At 44.1% G+C, this 22,631-nt stretch overlaps 1 protein-coding gene across 2 annotated transcripts in view; it reads left to right on the top strand.

Moving 5' to 3' along the window:
* Positions 1-22,631, top strand: part of UNK (unk zinc finger) — an 874,631-nt gene that overhangs the window by 485,977 nt on the left and 366,023 nt on the right. For both annotated transcript variants that reach the window (XM_044084965.1, XM_044084967.1), the window contains one exon: positions 618-735. In XM_044084965.1, coding sequence (XP_043940900.1) covers positions 618-735 — 118 coding nt within the window. The remainder of the gene's footprint in view (positions 1-617; positions 736-22,631) is intronic.

Genomic DNA, 22,631 nt, shown 5'->3' with positions numbered 1-22,631 from the left:
ACATGCTGGAGAGCCCAATATGTGTCTCAAAGAACCCCTGTGCTATGGAGTAAACTCTCCATCTACCTGAAGCAGAGTTCATCTCTGACCCTGTTCAAAAGAAACCTTGCTCTTTGGATGGGAAATTGCAAATTCACCCCTGGTCTGTCCCCATTTCTCTAGTGGATAGAGGTCGACAATAAGCAAATCAATCCCCTGCTAACACCCCCCCACACACACTTAACCCTTCACAACCGCTTTACTAACATACCCCACCATATAGGGATCAAAAGAAATCGGGGTCAGAACTTGGTTGAGTTGCACCTCTAGGCTTGTAAAGACCCTAGTGGAGGTTAGTCTAGTATAAATCTGTGAAACTATAAAAAACACCCACAGATGTAGCAAGCTTTCACACATCAAAGTGCTTCATCAGACATTAAAACCTCGCCTAGCTAACCTACTAAAGCTGCCAGTACTTTTTTGGGGGATTTGCAGTAAAAACGAATATCTGAAATAATGTGACACTGCACAGAAACTGCACAGATTTATGTTAAATATTGCATGTAAGAGAATGAGTAGTTTGTCATGTTTAATTAGCTTTGCTTTATTGCAAATATTTTTTCTTTTGTTCTTAACAGGTCATCACCATGCCCCAGTGTAAAACATGGAGATGAGTGGGGGGACCCAGCCAAATGTGAGCAGGGCGATTCATGTCAGTATTGCCATACTCGTACAGAGCAGCAGTTCCATCCCGAGGTATGTACCTGCATAATTGTTCAGTGCAGCGTAAAGGCCATAGGGTAAGGTTGGAGAGCTAGAAACTGCTGTTTTGTATTAGCATTATAGCATGCGTAAAAGTAATGAAAGTTACCCCTAGGTGGGTTGAATATTTTCTTTGTTATCCCAATCACAGAGTGCCAGCTGCCTAAAATGTGGGGCTGAAGTCCCCAACTACAGTGTACATACTACTAGTTATACAAATGATGATTCTTTAGTCTCTTCATTCAGCTTCTACCATCAGAGCCTGATGACACTACTGTCCCCCAAGTATGGTTGAGTTAATATCTGACAATCACTGCAGCTCTTTCGCTGACTCCTCCTGCGCCCTGACCACTGCTCATACTCTAGCTGTTTTGAGCCTGTTCAGAGCTTAAAGAACTTCATCCCACTGTGCTGTGGTGACAGCCTTTTTTTTTTTTTTTTTGTAGGATATCTTCTATTTTATTTTTTCTACTTTTGTTGTTACTTTCCTGATGCACTTTCCCAGGCATAAAAAAAGTTATTACCAGTAAGAATGCAAAGTGAAAAAATGCAAATACATAAACGATGTGCATTTTCTGCAGCCTTAATGTCAAGCAGCATGCATTCTTTATTTGACATTGTATGCCTGTGGTGTAACATTGTAATTTATGCTGTCTTTTGTAGATTCATTAGGTATTTGAAGAGAATTCTTCAGCATAATACTGTGATGTCTTCTTACCATTATCGGTTAATTGTCATCCTTTTTTCTATCAGTGTGAATGTTCATTGACATGAGTTAACATCTGTATTATGCCAGTATGCAACTTGCGTTAACTGGTGAGCCAGGACTGTGAGCGAAAATTCTATCGGTAATTCAAGCAGGTCTTACAAGTGAAGTTAGCAAATATGCAAAGTAATAACCAAAAAACGAGGAACCAGTCAAAAGGTAACTAATAAACAAAACAGACTGGGTTTCGAAGACAGAAAAACTCCACTCTTTATTGGCTAGTACATACAACTTAATGCTCCACAAAACATGTGTTTTCGTCCAGGCACCTCCCAGACTTCATCAGAAAATACACAGAATGTGAAAAAGTGACCCCAAAAGGGGGAAGGAGGGTTGAAGCCAAAGGACAGTCGCACCCTAGAGAGTTGGAAGTCATCAGCTGTAGTGATGATTTGAGCTGGACTTGAGTAAACAACAGTTTTCTTTCTCCATTGTCAAAAGCCCATGTTGTGGAGGGAACCCTAGATGCAGAGCTTCTAGTTTGACAGAGTGGACTTGTTTCCTGCATTTTGCTAACGGCATAAGGCTGGATATTGGCAGCAGACTTCCAGATGCAAACTTCTGTTGTGCGGGTGTGGGTTTCTTGAGTCCATTTGGCTTGGTGAAAGGCAACGAGATCTCATGATACCTGCCACCCTTTGACCACTTGAGGCTTTCTACACTAGTTTTCAACTGCTACAGTTCGAAGATGTCTACATCTCCGGTTTTTCACATTCTGTGTATTTTCTGATGAAGTCTGGGAGGTGCCTGGATGAAAACGCCTGTTTTGTGGAGCGTTAAGTTGTATGTACTAGACAATAAAGAGTGGAGTTTTTCTGTCTTCGAAACCCAGTAAATATGCAAAGTAAGACCCAAACAAAACAGATATTGCTACCTTTTGTGAGGGACTGCATCCTCTACCTATATTAACTCTGAGGTTGCTGCAGCTTGGAGTGGTTGGTGGAAGGCTGTTTTCTCTAGTGTAGCAACTATCTCTTCCAGGAATCAGACTGAAATACACCAGTGTTAAAAGTATTTACAGACTGACAACAAACTGCATACTGGAAGCAATATCTTTAAAATGTGACATTCTTTAGTACAGGTTATTGCCGAAAAATTCATCATTACAACTTAAAGACTAAACAGTAAGTCAGATATAATTTATTTTGCACCCAGGATGTGTGGGCAGTACAGCTATCCCAAAGTGAGCAGTTTCACTGTCTGTCTGCACAGAGAGAATGTTTTCCCAGGGAGCTAAAATAACTATGGCCTTACACGGTTGTCACTTCTGACTGTCAAGCAGCTGTTAATCAGTTGACTTTGTTTCCTACCACTAGCGGTCCATTGGTTACTCTTGTTATACTTTTTTAACAGCTTTATTGAATTATCACCTAAGACATAGACAAACATACATTTATGTCAAAGAAAACAAACCATGTTAACATGTTCACAGGAATAAACACTGTACATCACACACATGCTTTAACTGACTGAGACAGTTTACAGTGGAAGCCCAGCAAGGAGAGTTCTGGACTTAAAATGTTTACTGTTAAAAAGGCTACAGTACTGTAAGTTCAGATGTGTTGGCCTGTGCTTATCTTTTGCAGAATATTGAACATTGTTGCCGTTTGTTAAAAGCAAAAGTATTCTGTATTAGTTGCCTGATCTGTATGCTCAGGACATTATTGCAAAATAGCATATTAAAACAAATTATATAAAAATCACAAAGCCAAAAAATAAACTTTCTTTTATACATTTAATAGAATACTTCCATTTAAATGCACTCATGCATTTAAATAAGCATTTTCAGGGGCACTCAAGAAGAGACGAGGAGCATTAGTCCTATATAGAAAGGCAAAGATGAAAGTTTGTAATACATTCTATAAAATCAACAGCAAGGCCCACTTGTGAAGGTCTTAGAAATAACTAAGTGAAGGCAGCTTTGATACCAGAGATACAAGTGTTGAAATGTTATAATTCTTAGTACCTATTTGCATGCAGTTATCAGTGGCAGGCTCCTCATGTTCTTCACAACTTTTTAGTTTTAATTCATCATTGTAGTTATACTAGCCACCAACTCTGTAGTACAAGTACAAGTAAAATAAAAAAACAAGGAATTAGGTTGCAAAGCACAGTTAATTCAGCAGTTGGTTTTAATATGTTTAATGGAGAATGTGACTGTAACTTATGTAATCCAGAGCTTTAGACTGCTAGATTTTAGGTAACCAGGGTTCCACTCTGTACACAGATATGGGGGGTAACATAGAAAGAACATAGAAAGATGCAGATCTGAAGTAGTTTATTTCATTTGGTCTTCAACCTGAGGGACTTTGGATCCGAATCGGATCCGACACGGCCGCATCACCAGCATCTTTGATTCGAACTCTCAGCTCTTCCCCTTACTCATAATGCCCCCTTTATTCCACCCTTCAGATCTGATTTGCCACTGAAACAGCAAGCAGTATTGCTCGAGCTCTTAGGCAGTGTTGGGTCATTTTTTGGGTTTTGGGTCATGAGTGATTACAACTTTCAACTTTTCTCTAACTTTCTTCTTTCTTTCCTTCTTACCCCCCCCCCCCTGCGACAGTCGTCGGTTACAAAAAAAAAAGGATGTTCTTCATCTCACATTGCTGCAGTCCTTACTTATGGGTAGTCCGCTGTCCTCGGTCGGCCCGAATACCAAAGTATTAGGCTGATGTCGGTCATGGGCGCCTAGAACTGACATCAGAGCGTCAGGGTATAAAAGCGCATGACCGACGTCATATCCTCAGTCTATTTTGCCTCATGGTCCGATGCAGAAGCAGCGTTGCAAGTGCCGTTCGGCGTTCTGAGATTTTTCGAATTCGAAGTTTCAGACCGATACTAAGTTGGGCTAAGTACCCCGTTGGGGAGTATTTTTGTTTTTTCTTGCCTCTGTTATTTACCGGATGTCAGAAAAAGTGAATAATTGTATTTCTTGTGGGAAACAGATACCGCATAGGGATTACCACTCGCTTTGTATACCTTGTTTGGGACCTGAGCACGATGTAGTAGGGTGTCGGTTTTGTGCTAGGTTTAATAAGCGCACTATAAAACGGAGATTAGATTGCGCTAGGTTAGTCTTTGGCAAAAGGTGTAATTATAATAGGCCGTCGGATCCTCCGACGCCCGCTTCCACTAAGAAGCGCAAAGACAAATCTGTAAAGCTTAGGCAGGATGATTCGTCCGTTACGGATGCCGGTCCTTTAGAGGCTACAGTGGAGCAGGTGGACCCGGCTGAAGTTCCTGTTGAAACTCAGGGGGAAACTTTGATTTTGCAAGAGGTGGCCTCTCAGGAGTCAGGTCAGGCTGATGGGGCCTCTCAGGTTACTATTCTCCCTACTGTTGCTAGGGTGGTTAGGCCTTCTGCTACTATCTCTAAGGCTCCTTCTAAGGGTAGGTCTGTTTTGTCTTCCTCTGGTGTCAGTCCTGGTTCCTCAGGGTCTGTGCCTAAAAAGCACATGCTTAAAATGGCGGAAGATTTGATTACTTTAATTAGGGGTTCTTTGCCCCCTCCTGATAAGAGGCCTAGGGTAGAGACTGAGTTGGAAAGTTTGGAACAGGCCTCAGATGATTCAGAGTCTTCTGTGGAAGACATGCAAGATTTTCCTACTTATTCGGATTCTGATGCAGAGGATTCCACTCCTTCTGCTTCTCCCCCTGAGGATTTTTCATTTTCAGAAACTTTACATTCCATGAGGGAACATTTTAAGTGGGAAGGACAGGATTTCTCTGATTCCCGGAAAAGGCTTAGGGAATTCTTGTTTCTACCACAGCATAGGCCCTTAGCTATTCCTCCAGTTTTGGATGTTGTTCAAGATGTTTTCTCGGTGGCTTCCCTTAATCCAGATTCTGTGCCTCCTGCGCCAGTCAAACCGGACAGGTATTACAGGGTGCCTGAGGCTCATAAGTATCTGTATAAAAGTCCTAGAGCAGACCCAGAAACCATTAGTCAGGGGCCTAAGGGTGTTAGAGCTTCTGTTGTAAAAATCCGGTTCCTCTAGATAAAGAGGCTAGAGCTTTGGATAGATGGGGTAAGAAGGTGTATACCTCTTCTACGTTGGCAATGAGGGCTTTAAATTGCCAGTTTCATATGTTGAAATATCAAAATTTCCTCCTTTCTCAGCTAAAATCTAAAGTGGATGCTTTAGCAGAAGGTATAGAGTGTAAAGAATTGCAAGATTTGGTACATGTCTCTGAACAGGTGGGCAAGCATTCTTTGCAGTGTGGCTTTGATGCTGTACAGGCTTCTTCTAGGGTGGCGGCCACTGGTTCAGTTATTCAAGGCACGCCTGGCTTAAGGATCAGAATTTGTCAGAGCATGTTAAGACTAGAATTCTGGATGCTCCTTTACAGTCTGAAGTTTTGTTTGGTCCTCCTGTGGAGTCTGTATTAAAGAAAATGGAGGACAAGGCTAAGTCTATGCAGACTGTTAAAGATTTTTTGCAGGTGCAACCTCCAAAGTTTAGTAGAAATTGGCCTGCTAAAGGATGGACGTACCCTTCTTCAGATTCTCAGTCTAGGGGCAGATCTAGACGTGGTAGGGGCAGAGCTCAGAGTTCCTTCAGACCTAGAACATGGAGTTCGCCTGCACAGTCTGCAGGTGAGGGCAGGGGTCAGTCCTTTCGTAAACAGACCCAATGACCTGCATTTTCAGCTGCCAGATTCCTCTTGCCTGGCAGCTCCTTTGGGAGGAAAGTTAGCACTTTTCAAGCAAAATTGGCTTTTGGTCACCCAGGACAAATGGGTGTTGGACATTATAAACCGAGGCTACAAGTTTTATTTCCATACATTACCTCCTTTCAAAGGTATGCCAGACATTCCTCCTCGACAAAGGATAGAGGCTCACAAACAGATTTCTTTACTTCTTCAAATAGGAGCTATACAGCCAGTTCCTCTGTCAGAAGTGGGCCTAGGATTTTATTCTCGCCTGTTTCTAGTTCCAAAGAAAGGGAACACATGGAGACCAATTTTGGATTTATCTATCCTCAACACTTACCTGGACATTCCAAAGTTCAAGATGCTGACGTTACAACAGCTTTTACCTCTGTTGGGACAAGATCACTGGATGGTAACTCTGGATCTCAAAGAGGCTTATCTTCATGTTCCTATCAGGCCAAGTTGCAGGAGGTACCTGCGTTTCGAGCTGGAAATTTACATTATCAGTTCTCTGCATTGCCCTTTGGCTTATCTACTGCGCCCAGAGTGTTCACAAAGGTTCTGGCTCCAGTGATAGCCTTTTTCAGGTTAAGAGGAATTCAGATTTATCCTTATTTGGACGATTGCCTGATTATTGCTCAAGAGAAGGACGAACTTCTTCATCATCTACAGTATGTGATGGCAGTGTTAAGATGCCTAGGGTATTCTGTGAACGAAATAAAGTCCAGTCTAGTACCCTCTCAAGACATGTGCTTTCTGGGTGTGAGACTGAATACAGCTTCCCAGATGGCCTTTTGACCCCGGACAAACAAAGAAGCCTTTCTCTTTATTTCCATCAAATGTCTCTACAGTCCAGGCTGACTGCAAGGACAGTCCTTCAAGCCTTGGGGTTCATGGCATCTTGTATTCTGGTGCTTCCCAATGCCAAACTGCATATGAGGAAGCTTCAATGGTATCTCAAAATGTATGGACACAACACTGCCAAGATCTAGACACTGTCATTCAGATAATACCTTGCATTCAGAAGGAATTTTTGTGGTGGGCTCAGGAATGTCACCTAAACAAGGGACTCTCTGTGACCCGACCAGAGGCGAGTCAGATTCTAACGACAGATGCCTCGGACAAGGCTTGGGGAGCACACCTCAATGGAAAATGGGTGCAAGACACGTGGCCTGTCAGACTTCAACATTTGCATATCAACTTGAAAGAGATGTTAGCGGTCCAGTTTGCATTAATGGCCTTCAAGGATTTACTTCATCCAGGGCAGGTGTTGATTCAAACAGACAACACAACTGTCATGTGGTACATCAACAAGCAAGGGGGAACCCATTCATACCCTCTTTGCAGGCAAGCGATGATTTTGTGGGAGACTGCTCTCAGTTTACAACTCAATCTTCAGGCAAGGTTTCTGCCAGGAGCACAGAACTCCTTAGCAGATGTGTTGAGCAGACAAATAGTGGATCCTCACGAGTGGAAATTGGATCCTCATGTATTCCAGCAGTTGACAGTGTTATGGGGACTCCAGACATAGATATGTTCGCTTCTCCACTAAATTACCAGTTGCCAAAGTTTTGCACAAAAAAGTTTCATCACACAGCTTGGAAGGTGGATGCTCTGTCATTCAGTTGGAGCAATCTTCATGTCTATGCCTTTCCACCTCTGCCTCTCCTTCCCAAGGTACTCTTGAAAGCCAGACAAGACAAGCCAGCCATGATTCTGATAGCACCGATTGGCCTCGACAGCACTGGTACCCACTTCTGAGGAGTTTAGTGAGGGAGCCTCCATGGCCTCTACCTTTGATTCCACATCTTTTGTCTCAGGAGGGCAGTCACTTTCTCAATGTCAAGATTCAGTCTCTGCATCTAACAGCCTGGCATATTCTGTTCTAGAACCTGGAAGGTCTCACCTTCCACAACAAGTTTTGAATGTTATTTTGGAGGCCAGAAGGCCTAGTACCAGGAAAGTTTACTCGGATAAATGGAGGAGATTTTTTATTTGGAGCAAAGCAAAGGCATTTGATGTTTCCAAGCCTAATTTAAGTGCTTCTCTTCAATACCTTACTGAGTTATTGGACAAGGGTTTGTCTTTCTCCTCTATAAAGATTCATGCTGCAGCCATTTCTGCTCACTATGATTGTGATCCCCCTTTATTCTCTCATCCTGTGTTTAAGCAGTTTCTTAGAGGGGCAAAGAACATAAGCCCCCACGTAGAGCTCCTACTCCTGCTTGGGATCTCAATTTTGTGTTGGAAAAACTTACTCTACAACCTTTTGAGCCTGCAGCTACTGCCGAATTAAAGTATTTGTCATGGAAGACTGCTTTTTTGTTGGCCATTACTTCTGCAAGAAGGGTTTCTGAATTACAGGCCCTTATGGCAGTGGAGCCTTTCTTAATTTTTCATAAGGACAGGGTATCTTTGCGTACTAATCCTTCCTTTATGCCTAAAGTGGTTTCTAGTGTGGCTTTAAATCAAACTATTCATTTGCCTACTTTTTATGCAAACCCTCAAAATAAAGGGGAGAAGATTTTGCATACTTTGGATATTCACAGGCAGTTACGTTATTACTTGAGCAGAACCAAGGAGTTCAGACAGTCTCAGCAGTTGTTTGTTTCTTTTGCTTTGGGTTTTCAGGGTAAGCCTGTGTCAAAACAAACTATTTCTAAATGGATTGGGAGTTGTATTTCTTTCTGTTACTCCCATCATGGTAAGGAGGTTCCGGCTGGAATTAGACCTCATTCCACTAGGGCTACTGCCACTTCTACTGCCTTTCTAAGAGGGGTAGCTACAAAAGATATTTTGGAAGCAGCTACTTGGAGTTCAGTACATACTTTCTCTAAACATTACCACCTTCCTCTTTATTCTAAATCTAGGGCTGGGTTTGCCACTGCAATATTACAGGGCATTTTAGCAGCCCCTAATGCTTTATGATATTTCCATCCTCCCATTCCCGTTGCTTTGGGATTCTACCCATAAGTAAGGACTGCAGCAATGTGAGATGAAGAACATAGTACAGTTTTGTACCTACCATAAATGTAGATGTTCAAGATCCACATTGCTGCAGTCCAATACCCTCCCTCCTTCCCCACTGCTGTTTGTTATGGTTATATAGTTTGGGTGGCTGTTGTTGTTGGACATGCTTTTGGGAGGTATTCTGTTTTTGGCTGTGGCCTTTATGTTTAGGGCCTTCTGACATCTGGGGCAAGAAAAGACTGAGGATATGACGTCGGTCATGCGCTTTTATACCCTGACGCTCTGATGTCAGTTCTAGGCGCCCATGACCGACGTCAGCCTAATACTTTGGTATTCGGGCCGACCGAGGACAGCGGACTACCCATAAGTAAGGACTGCAGCAATGTGGATCTTCGAACATCTACATTTATGGTAGGTACAAAACTGTACTTTTTCCCTTCTCTCTTTTCTTTTTCCTCTGTCTGTGTGCGTGAGAGTGCGTTTGGGCCTTTTTTTAGGGGACATATCAGAAGCCCCTAAATCAGGGTTTAAAAGGTGCTCTGAGTGTGGCCATAAGCTTTTCCTGGCTGATGGCCACACTATGTCCATGGTGTGCCTGGGGGTAGCACATCTACAAACGTCCTGTCCTATCTGTGCTGGGTTCAATCCCAGAGCGCTTAAGGACAGGAGGGATAAACTGATCGTAAAGGGCCTTCTGCCCGCATTGGGAATGGCTGTTCTCACACTCCTGTCGGGTACAGCAGCAGCTTCTTCCTCCTCTTCCCAGGCCTCTGGGACTCAAACTCCCACCCAGAGGCCCGGGGAAGGGGAGAAGGCAAAGAAGGACAGGCCACTCAAGCGGAACCCCGACCGCTCAGCCCCGGCTGGTCCGCCACCCAAGGCGAAACCTCCCACGAGGCCCGGATCGCCCCGGCTCCATTCCCTGAAGTTCTCCACGGAGCGGAGGTAGGTCAGATGTGGTTTCCAGTTTCCCCCTACTGTCATTCCAGAGCAGTGTCCATGGCCTCATCATCCCGCTCCACCCAGAGCATCAGTGAAGCAGAGATGGACAAGATGATGCAGAAATTCATCCGCACCCAAATCCAGAAGGGGGTCTTGCGTGCGCCCTCTCCCTCTGGAGGGGGGTAGCTTGCAGCCTTTTTTCTCCTCGATTATTCCTTCTCTAATCTGGCCGACTGTTTCGGAGCCCTTGGATCTGAGGACCCTCAGGTTCGAGGTGTCAGCGCCGATGTACTTTGTACCTCGATGCCGGCCATTGCCTTGAGCTTGTTGGATCCGATTGGAGCCATAGCCTCGGGGTCGGGTCCGGGGGTGTGCCATTGGCTCCAAGTGGGTCGCAGCGCAGTATCCCATTTGGTATCTTGGCTCTTGGAGTCTCGGCTCTGACTCTCCTGTTGGGTCAGAGAGGAACAGCTCTGATGGGGCTTTCTAAGGATGCCGTTCTCTATCTGCCTTGATGTGGTGGAGAGGGTTCTCTTGATTCCTTCTAGACCCTTGACCATGTCATCCTCTGATTCCACGCTGACTCCCTCTAGATTGGGTGCGGCCCCGACCATCTTGCCATCTCAGTGACAGCCTGTGCCTGTGTTGCCCCAAGAAGCTCCAGCCAGAGAGCAATAGGACATTTGCAGGTCTTCCCCAGAGAGTCAAACTGAGGAGATTCCTCATAAACGAATGTGTAAGAGGAGGCACTTGGACTCCCCTTCAGAGTCCCTCACCTCAGACACAGATTTGGAGGAAGGGGAAGGTTCCACCTGATCCCCCCCTAGAGGATGTCTCCTGGAGACATCATTGAAATCCTTTGCCAGAAGGGGGGGGGTCTGCCCAAAAAACAACCCTGGATGAATCAGTGTTTCTTGAGGCATTTGGCACAGGCCCATCTACTTCCTGAGTGTCCCCTCCCACAGATCCTTTAGTGGATCTTATTACATCTCGGGCGTGAAAGGTACAGGACATGGTGGAGCCCATCCAGAAACGCCCTGACAAGATTCTCAGCTCTCCTTCAGACAGGGTGCATTGGTTCAAAGGGTCTCCAGTGGATGCTGTAATCGTGGCAGCGGCCACAAAGAGGAGCTTGCGCAGGAGAGCTCCACAGTCTACCCTCCTGACCGTGAGTCATGAACACTGGACTGGGAAGTGGATGTATGCTTCAGCAACCTTTGCTGTAAGGGTGCTGAATTATATGCCACACCTTATTCGACTGCAGCGAGACTTGGTTAAGGAAGTCGCTGAGTCGACCCCACAGTCCATGTCAGCGGAGGACAAGAAGACGTTCTCTGCTCAAATGGCCATGCGTAAGGCAGTCTCCAATACATCCATGTGCCTTCTCTCCCACGCCACGGAGGGTGCCGCTAGGACATCCAGTTCAGGAATTACTATCAGGCGCCCTTCCTGGCTCCATCTGTGTCAATTTTCTGATCCCTTTAAGGCGTCTTTCACCAATGCCCCGTACGACGGTTCTTCCCTCTTTGGGAAGTCAGTACGTGAGGCACTAGTCCAGAGTGAGAAGGACGGGAAGACTCTGTCTGCCATCAGGATCCGCTTCTCCTCCCCTCAAAGATCCTTTTCCAGGAATCAGCAAGGGATGAAGAAGATGTGGTTCAGAAAATCCCAGATGTTTTCCCGGGACACTCAGGACTCTCCTTCTCCCAGAGGCAGAGGAGGTTACAACAGGTGCTGACCCAGAGGCAGAAGGAGTCTGAGGAATTTTCGGTCTCGAGAACCTTTCTCGGACAGACCCAAGGGCAGCAGCCCAGAAGGGCTGCCTGACTGCTTCTGTTTGGAGGCAGTTGGGGGTCAGATATCGCTACACCCAGTGGCATGGTAGTCCATAACAAACGATCATTGGGTGTTGCAGATTGTATCCAGAGGCTTTTCCATTCCGTTCATCCAGCCACCTCTTCCCCCCAGACACCTCCCAGATGTCCCACCCACACAAATGGAGGCAGCAGCCTTAAAAATAGAAAAGCTGCTCAGAAAATGAGTCATCCAACTGGTCGTCCCAGACCAATCCAGATCGAGTATTTATTCCAGGTTCTTTTTATTGCCAAAGAAGACAGGGGACCTAAGACCCATTTTGGATCTCATCACCTTGAACCTGTCTGTAGCCAAGACGAAATATCGGATGGTCAGTCTTCTCTCAGTCCTGCCCTATCTGCAGACAAACGATTGGATGTGCTCAATCCACCTCCAGGATGCATACTACCATATCAAGATGGACAAATGCTCTCGGAGGTTTCTCTGCTTCTGGCTAGGAGCCAATCACTGTCAGTTTAGAGCCCTTCCCTTTGGTCTCACCACAGCCCCCAGGGTGTTCACCAAGGTGATGGCAGTAGTAGCGGCTCACCTGAGGCTTCAGGATATTCAGGTCTTTCCATACCTGGACGATTGGCTCTTTGTTGCCCCTTCCAAGTATCTACTGTGTCAAGCCAGGGAATTGTTCCTGTTACTAGCTCGAAAGCTGTGCATAACTATCAATCTCACCAAGTTATCACTAGTCCCAGTTCAGATTCTAGACTTCACTGGGGCTCGATTGGACACTATTCAGATGAAGGTCTTTCTCACTCCAGAGAGAATGCACAACATGAAGTTACATGTTCTGTATGATCTTCAAACAGAATTTCCAACTGTGGAATCAGCTCTAAGGGCCCTGGGGACTGTGGCAGCTGCGATCCACCTTCTTCCCTTAGCACGCCTTGATATGAGGATTCTACAATGGACTCTTTTAGTCCAATGGCCTCTTTTAGAGCAACCTTTGTTGCATCTGGTACGAATATTCCGAGTATGCAGGGATTCCCTTCAGTGGTGGATTCAGTCTCCAGATCTAATGAGGGGTCGCAGCTTTCTCACTCCTTTACTCAAAACCATGGTGACCACGGATGCCTCCTAGCTACGGTGGGGGAGGGACATTGCTCAGAAAGGGCGCTCCAAGGCACGTGGTCTCTACCCAAGACTGAATTGCATGTCAGCGTTCTGTAGATGAGGGCGGTGCCTCTGGCTTTGCAAGCTCTCTATGCCCATCTTCCTCTAGGGACGATTGCCATCTAGACAGACAACATGTCAGTAGTCTGGTACATCAACAGACAGGGAGGAACCAGACCCTACCCCCTTTGCTGCAAGGCCATGAGAGTGTGGGAGTGGGCGATCTCCACTGGCCGTTTTCTGGTGGCAGCGCACATTCCAGGATGGTCCAAGATTCTAGCGGACAGGCTCAGCAGATATATTCTGATGCTTTATGAGTGGTCTCTGAATCCTTCCTTGATGGAGCAGATCTTCCTCAGGTGGGGTCATCCTTGCTGCAATCTTTTTGCTTCTCCTTCCAGTGCAAAATGCAGCGAGTTCTTCACCCTGAATCCCCTTCAGGGGGAAGTCCCCAGAGACACACTGATTCATGCTTGGCCTCCCGGTCTTCTTTACGCCTATCTTCCTCTGCCCCTGATTTCCAAGTTTCTTCAGAAAGCTCACAGGCTGGGGAGCACAGTCATTCTCATTGCCCCATTCTGGCCTCTTCAAGTCTGGTTCCCATCCATGTGGTCTCATGCTGTAGTTCCACCTTGGATTCTGGATCTGGTGCAGGATCTTATCTCCCATCCCTCAGGGATCCCTCATCCAGATCTGGTCAGTCTGGAGCTCATAGCTTGGCTGCTCCAGTTCCCCTGATCATTAGGACTCCCAGTTTATTTTCCCCTGTTAAAAATATTCTGGTTGTGGCTCACAAGTCCTCAACCAGGAAAGTTCACTGTAGCAAATGGAAATGCTTCTCAATCTGGGCCTTGCAACACAATTTGGATCCCTTTACTGCTCCAGTTTCTACAGTATTGGATTTCTTAGCAAGCCTTTTTCAGCAGGGTACCAGTTCATCTACTGGCAAAGTCCAACTGGCTGCTATCTCCAATTTTCATGTGGGAGAAAATGTGCATTCCTTGACCTTGTCCAAACTTTGCAAGACCTTCCTCAAGAGTGCTTTTCTTCTGCGTCCCCCGGTGGAGGGCCCTACGCCACTGTGGGACCTTACTTTGGTGCTTCAAGCCCTGGTTTTGCCTCCTTTTGAACCAGCAGCTTCAGTAGAGTTGAACTATCTATCTTGCAAGCCTGCTTTAATTGCCTTTACCTCTGTCAGAAGAGTGTCAGAACTTCAAACTCTGTCAATTAAAGTTCCTTATATGATTTCTCACAAAGATTGAGTATATTTGCATACTAACCCCTCTTTGTTGCCAAAGGTGGTGTCAGAAGCAAACATAAATCAATCTTCCAGTATTCTTTCCAAATTTTCCCAACAGAGGAGAATACAAATTACATTTGTTAGATGTTCATAGACAATTGCGGTTCTATTTGCATAGAACAAAATCCTTTAGGAAATGTGATCAGTTGTTTCTTATTCTAGGCCCTTTTTAGGCAAACCAATTTCTAAAGTCACTATTGCCCAGTGGAGCTCACAATGCATTACTCGGTCTTACTCTATCAAAGGGATTTCTCCGCCAGGTCAGGTAAAAGCTCATTCTACCAGGTCTATGACTACCTCGGCAGCCTTCTGGTCCAGGGTTTCACTAGATGATATTTGTTCTGCTGCTACGTGGTCCTCATCTCATACTTTCATTTCACACTACAAATTGGACATAGTTTCCAGGGGTAGGGCTTCTTTTGGCTCCGCCATGCTCCGGAATATTCTTCCATGAGGGCCTCCCAGGTGCTAAGTAGTTGGGGACTCTGTCCCTCAGGTTGAAGACCGAATGAAGTAAACTACTTCTGATAAAGAAGTTATGTACTCACCATAACGTTCCATCTGAGTAGTTGTACTTCATTTGTCTTCAACCACCCCCTTCCCCTGACCTTATCACTATTGTCCTGGCCACGTATAAGGGAGTTGAACAATATAATATCGCTCCTTGTCATGCTTGGTTCAGGAAATTTTGGGCAGTCAGTAGTCGTAAGGTTTTGGTAGGTCAGGTGTATGTTTTATGTGGAACAGCAAACTCGATCTGATGGGAGGAAGGAGACAGGGGGCATTGTGGGTAAGGGGAGGAGCTGAGAGCTCAGATCAAAAATGCTGGTGATGCAGCCATGTCAGATCTGATTCCGAAGTCCCTCAGGTTGAAGACAAATGAAGTACAACTACTCAGATGGAACGTTATGGTAAGTGCAATACTTCTTTGTTCATGTCAGCAGTAAGGAAGCAGTAGTTGAAATTCTTGTCTACAATATTTGTGTAAGAACTAATGATGTGTGATCCAAGCATAAATCAAGAGAAGCAGAGTAATATGCATACTGAATATGGCTTCCCTATACAATCTCAAGGAGAAATTTTCAAGCTTCTGTAACTTGCAGAAAATTAAGTTAAATGACATAAGGCCAAACATTTCTCTATTGGAAGTCATTGCTCTGGCAGTGAGTTCACTTTTTTTTGAGATTTGTTTTCACTTCTTCAAGTTGATGCTACCTTGGAGTTGGTATATATGTAAGTTCTGGGGTGGGGGCTTGCTCCTCTGCAAAAAAAAAAAAAAAAAGAAAGAAATTAGAATTTTGCCCTTTTGGTTTCTGGGCATTTTTCCCCTTATTTTGCAGCATCGCCTTTCCTGAAGTTTGTGTTTCATACTGGAACCTACTGACTACACATGCAGTTCCATGACATTGTTATGTATGTAAAATATGAAGAGCATCAGCAGTAAGTAAAACCTTTTTTTCCTCTGTCTCCCCTGTGACTATTGGGCCATATTCTTGGCTGCTCGACTAACCAATTTGCTCGCCCAGGACAGAGAGCCATGTGGCCAACTTTCTGTTCTACGGGCAGTGCTATTTTGTGGGTTTTGGGCATGTGGTGGACATTGCACAGTACTCTTATTTGCAGCTTACAGATGCCATGTCCCTCCTATAAGGCTAACACCTCCAATTGGCTTTCCAGTCTCCACCAAGGTGCTCAGATGGAGCATGCATTCCTGAGTATGGTCCCCTTCTACCATGAGAGACATGGGCATAGGACCTCAAATCAACTAATGCAATTTCCTGTACAGCTGAAGGAAAGAACAAATCAAGGAAGGGAGTAATTGTGAGATAGAAGTAAATGAGCTTGACAAAAAGTAGATGTTGAGGAAAGGATGGGAAAAGTGGGACTTTGGGAGATTCAGAAAGTCTTAAAATGGCAAGAAAAGACTGATGAGAGTGAGGAGTTAAGGAATAAATGAATATAGGACAGGATACAGGGTAACGAATTAGAAGACATGAAAGGGACATTTACACTATGTATGTAAGAATAACAGCTGTTTGAAATGCGCTTTTTCAAAGTTGTTCAATAACATTCTTTTTTGATTAATTAGAAAACTAAAATATATTTCTCTGACACCCATGTATATCGTATAAAACTGCACATCTCTCCTGACTTGTAATTTAATCAAAGATCATAGTAGTTTATAGAAGTTGAAAAAAAAAACTTTTTTTGTATTTGTTTTGCATTTCCCTTAAACTGTAGATATTTACATATGGAGTATATATATATATATATATTTTTTAATTTGCCTATTTAAATGAGTATACTTTGAAGTATTATAGAAATGGGGGGGGAGATTGTTGATATTTACCTCTTCACATAACCCCACAGTTATATAACCTGTTGCTACATTAGATCTTGATGGGTCCTTTTGAAGCTTTGGCTGGAGGTGGCATTTTGCATGGAGGAAGTTCATGTGTTAGTACCTTAAGTTCTTAATGACCGTATAATATACACCATTTATTTGTAATATTTGACTTTATAGCAGTCTTATTATTGTTATTGGAGATGGTGACAAGTTTGCGGTTTTTAGCCTGTATTACCATTTAGGATCTCTTTCAAATAAAAAAGAAAAAAATGTTTTATAAAATTTGTCATACAGCAGGTACCTTCACCCGGATGACTGGCTTCTGATTGCTTCCTCCAAAGACTCCCCGTAAGTGTCTCTGCAGTCATCAGTCCTATGGTTACTGACCCCGGAGTGGCTCTTAAGTTGAAATAAGTCCTCTCTGACCCTTTCTCAAAGGATTCCCTTTGTCGGTACACAGCTAGACACACTCAAGTGTCAGTGTTTACTGTCCTGGGAGAGGACCTGAGAGATCATTTCCATGCCTTTGTGGATAGAGTGCACTGCAGAGTCCAGGCTTCCATTATGCTTCACATTATGGACGTGTCTGTCATCATGGTTTTTGTTGGGCTGTTAGCAGACCTGAAGCTGCAAGTATTGTAGTGGACTGTAATTTGCCAGTCTTTGCTTTCCAACCCTATTCTCAGAGATCTTCTGGCATCTGGACCCTGTCACCAGGCTTGGAACTGGTGGACCATTCTCGCCAACCTCTTGGTAGACCTTCCTTTGTCCCAAATCCATCGCAAGCCTTTGATGGTTGCTTCACTGTCAACATTTAGAAGGACTTGGTTTCAGGAACTGAGAATCCTGGCAGTACAAGAAGCTGTGGTAGCTAGCTTTGACAAATAACTCCTGTCAGGCCTCCCAGATGCATCTCAGATTGTGGATATTGCTTGATTCCTATCTTGCCAGATTTTTCAATTTGATAAATATTTTCTGTCAGAACTACTTGAAACATGATTAAGCAGTTCAGTTTTACCTTTGACAAGATACTCTGTCATAAGATTAAAGCTGGATGTTTATCATTAAAGTTGTTTAGCTGTCTTCTGAAGAATGGCAACAGCTTCATCAAATAAATGCTTTGCTACAAACAGGAAATTACAACAGCAGCTTTGGGTGTGTATACATTTCTTACCACATACACGCGCGCACACACACACACACACACACACACACACACACACACACACACACACACACACACACACACACACACTGACTGCATTCCACAGTGGCTTTTTGTTTGAAAAGCACTGTTAACAGAACCTTTTACACGCAACCTGTGGCCATCTAGTATTCAATTACTATTTCACCTATGGCTTACTGTATTCTAATCTGGCTGAGTAGGTGAATGGATTGAGACCACCTTCTTCTTCTTTCGGCTTTTCCCGGTTAGGGGTCGCCACAGGATCATCTGTCCGCTCATGATTGGCAGTGGAGTTTTACAGTGTCGAGTTGCCAGCCCGGCGCCCAACCTTCCAGACCTGCTAAGTACAAACACTGCATTAAGTGCCCATAATCCTGCACTTGCACTAAAGAGCTAATCAAGTATCTGTAGTGCAAGTCACTGCAAGGGAATGTGACTACATCAAGGGTAGCAGCAGGTTAGCCTTAGAATCGTAGCACCTAAGAATGCATCCATTACAGCTATTGAACCTGCTCTGATTTTGCTGCGACTGTCTTATATTTCCATACCTCCACTATTGTTGCTAAATATTTAAGCATAGCACACAATTTTTTAGAGCTCTTTGTAGCTCCCACACAGTTCATGATCAGCTATTTACAATGCTTTTCCTCAATTGCGGGCTCTGACAAAGACGGATTTGCTCTGACCAACATTTAGGGCTGGTTAGAAGATTTAGGTGCCCTGCGGCAGCATCATACTGCTGCCAAAGGAGTGTTTTTATGTATTTATTCTCACCCCTCCCCCACATACCCAATAACTCACTGAGGGTGAGGCATCCAGTGGTAATTATCTCTGAGCTATCCTTACTTCTTCAAGGGGCTGATGTCAGCAGGACATACTGCCCACTCTCAGGCAGCACTACAAGGCTGTTTTCCTAGTGTCCACTATGGAAGTTGAACTACATGATACATATACCCTGAGTGTATGCACCTCCCACCCCTCCCTACAGGAAGACCTTCCTGTTCAACAACCATTACTGAGGGTCTTCCAGGCACCTACTTAGTGAATCTGCCTGTACTGTCAGGTGCCCAATCTGGTATTTAAACTCAGGTCTCCCGGGTTGTAATTAGGGCATTGTTCCTTCATAACAGCAGCACAGGCCGAATGAAGCACAGAACATAGAATTTGGTTACCATTATAGAGCCCTTTTATATTCGTAGCACCACATTTACCCTCTTGGTGAAAGTTGGTTTCTGACTCACCATTCTTGTAATAGTTAATACAGAAAATTTCAGTGTGTTATTTATTACAGTTTAATATAAAGTCTTCTACACTTTTTTCCTGGCTACAGTGATCTCACTCTGATGCAGTAGTTTGGAAGGTGGTAAGGTTGTAAATGAAATAAAATGATCAAACAACAATGTATTTTTCCATTTCCAGTAGCATAAGGATATAAATGCCTGAGTACAAGTCAGGTGACACAAATTTGATTACTGGAGTGAACACTTGCAGGAGCTTGCATGTGGGGAAGAAAGAAATTACAAGGCTTTGCTTGTCTGCTTCTCTTCTTGGGGAGGGGCAAGTTGATGTGCTGGTGAAGGCAGTCCATTGTCTTTTGTCTAGTGGACCAGGTTTGGTTTGGTTGACAAAGGAATTGCCTTTGTGTTTTCATCACTTACTCTTTTAATAGATCAGTTGACTTGAAATAGTGCGATATCACATAACAGTGGGGATTAAGAGTTTTCTGTTTTTTTCTGTTAAATAGGTTGTAGAGAGCCAAAACTTTTTCTTTAAGAAAGCCAGGTTGTACTGACCATTCGTTTGTAAGTGCAGGGTATAATGACTATATGGCTAGATGCTACTTTTGCATAGGGATTTAAGTTGCCTGTTGTAGTCTGCAGTATTATGGGCTGTTTTCTTTACTTTACTTTATGTGCCATTGTTGGTGAATGTACATGTGGTGTTTAGGGGTAAACTTTATCCTTACACTCAATAACCATTTGACACTCATTAAATTTAATATACATGGGTGCAGTATGCATTGCTGAACTGTGATTTTGTCAAGCCTGGGATCATCATACAGGTATGTTGAAACCCAGCTCATTAAACACTAAGAGCAGTAACAGTTAGATCCCCCACTCTTACAGAAGCCATGCTAAAGCCCGCTATTGTGCTTCAGTTGGGTCTTGCTCAGTAGGGCTCAGTGATATAGAAGTCAATGAATCCCAACTTGACAGATCCTAGAAAGCACATCTATGTACATGAGGATTGTGATAGTGAGGAATAGTCTAGTTAGGTAGCAGGTGCAGTTCCTACTGGATAAAACACAACAAAGTGAGTTGGTATGGACAATGGAGACGTAAGGAAATCATTCTATACTGCACAACTTATAAGCAGCGTTATGGTATCCAAGTCCAAGGATATTATTGTTCTGCTGCATTCAGCCCTCATCAGATCAATTATTGAGTACATTACCCCCTTAGGTATGTTCCTGACCAGCACATACAACAAATGAGGTGTCCACAGAAGTTCCTTCCAAAAAGAATACACTGCGTAAACATGTCCTATGCATGCTGCTTTAAAGCTCTATCCCTGTATTCGGTCTCCTACAGGTTGTATCAAGTTAACTTTTCTTTCACAGGAGAAGGTGCAGACACTGTCCGTGTACTTTCAGTCCTTCTTTTTCTTCCATCTTGCCCAACAATGGAAATTCTAAGGACTCTGAGGTTCGTGGCAGCCCCATGATTCCCTAAGCCAAACTTCACGCTAGAAAGATTCGGGGGTACCTAAAGTCTCTGTCGTCTCAACATTGCGACCCATTAGACACCTATCTTCCTCTCCTTCCTTTTCTGAAAAGAGAAGTTGCATTTGTGGTTGTCTGAAGTGTAACTGAAGCCAGGAGTGCCATTCAGTCCAGCTGTTCTTACTCAGGAACTGCACACATGCATCAGATCTATAGGCTCCTGTGCAGTTCAGGGTCACTGGACTCCGGAACAAAGGAAGGAGCACATCAGTGTGACAGAAATGAGGGTTCTCATTCAGGCTGTACAAGTATTCTGTCATTCATGGAACCTAGGTCTACTCAGGATTTTCAGACAACACAACTTTCATGTTGTATATAAACAAATGTTTGGTGGGGGAATGGAGTCCTACCAGCTATGCAGCCTGGCTGTCCTGGTGTGGGACCAAGCTGTAAAAGTGAATCACTCCCTGCAAGCAGTTCAAATTCCTTCCCAGTACAATATTCTGGCAGATTCACTAAGTAGGTGCCTGGAAGACCCTCACTAATGGTTGTTGAACAGGAAGGTCTTCCTAGACAAAGCCCACAAATGGGGGTGTTCCTCAGACAGATCTATTTGCCTCCACTCTCAACAAGCAGCTCAGGCTGTTTTTCTCCAGCACTCCTTATCCCCAGGCCTAGAGAATAGACACCATGTCTCTTGGTACTGGAAATTCCTGTATGCCTTCCATCCACTTCCCCTAATTCCAAAGGCTCTGTGTAAGATCCAAAGGGACAGACCAAAAATCTTGTTGGTAACTCTCTTTTTCTTGCCTCATGCAGCATTGGTTTCCCCTTCTTCTTCATCATCATCATCATCTGGTCAGGGTTCATCATCACAAGTTATCTCGCATAGTGGACTTGCTCACATAGAAAAAGGGTTCTCTGCTTCATCCCAACTTGCTAGCTCTCAACTTGACATTGTGGATGATAGAATTGTAATCTCTTTTAGACACTGATTTTCTGAGGATGTGCTGCACGTTCTACAGAAGATTAGAAGACCTACTAGTTGAAAATCTTGTATATTCTAATGGAAAAGATTTTCTATCTGGTGTTACAAAAACAAAGATAATCCCATTCTAACTGGGAACAAACTATTTTTTCATATGTGCGTGAGTTCTTAAGAGCTGATTTGGCATATTCATGTATCAAGACACATGTATCAGCCATTTCTGAATCTATGCCCCTGGATCACCCCCTGCTTTCTAGAATTGAGGTGAAGCAGTTTCTTGAAGGACCACTTCTTTCAAGCCCACCCAGGATGGCTACCCCCCCCCCCTTAGGACCTTAACTTTGTCTTGGAAAAGTTTACCCATCAACATTTCAAACCAGTATCCTCTTTATCTCTAATGTTTTGCACCTGGAAAACTGTTCTTCTAGTGGTCCTAACCTACCTCTGCCAGAAGGGTATCAGAGCTACAAGCCCTAATGCCTTCTTCCCTTTTCCTTATTTTTCATAAGGATAAGTGAGCTCTTAGGGTCCTTCCTTCCTTCATACCTAAAGTGGTCAAGTAGTTGTTTCCCACCAGGTTATTAATTTTCCTAACTTTTTCTTAACCCTCAAAACAAATATAAAGTACTTCTCCAATCTTCGGATCTGAAGAGGCTGCTTCGATTCTACATGGACAAGACACAATATGTTATTAAGATGGATCAGCTGTTTGTCTCCTTCCATGAATTAGCTGGGCAACCCTGTTTCTAAGCAAACAGTTGCCAACTGGATTTCCAAGTCCATATCTTTTTGTTATTTCCATCATGGCAAGTCCTTGTCCTCTCCATTTAAAGCCCATACCACTGGAACTGTTTCTTCCTTTGGAGCCTTTTATGAGGGAATTGATTCCAGGGCTGCCTTAGAGGAAGGCACTTGGTCCTGTCTGCACACTTTCACAAAGTGCTACAGGGTAGATGCTTTCTTGAGATGTAGAGCTTCTTTTGCAGGAAGGGGCCATCATGAAAGAGGAAATGCAACCATCAGCTCCCCTTCAT

This window comes from Protopterus annectens, chromosome 10.part0 (assembly GCF_019279795.1).
Source record: "Protopterus annectens isolate FY-2018-M chromosome 10.part0, PAN1.0, whole genome shotgun sequence".
NCBI lineage: Eukaryota > Metazoa > Chordata > Ceratodontiformes > Protopteridae > Protopterus > Protopterus annectens.
This window is presented reverse-complemented; position numbering and strand designations above follow the sequence as displayed.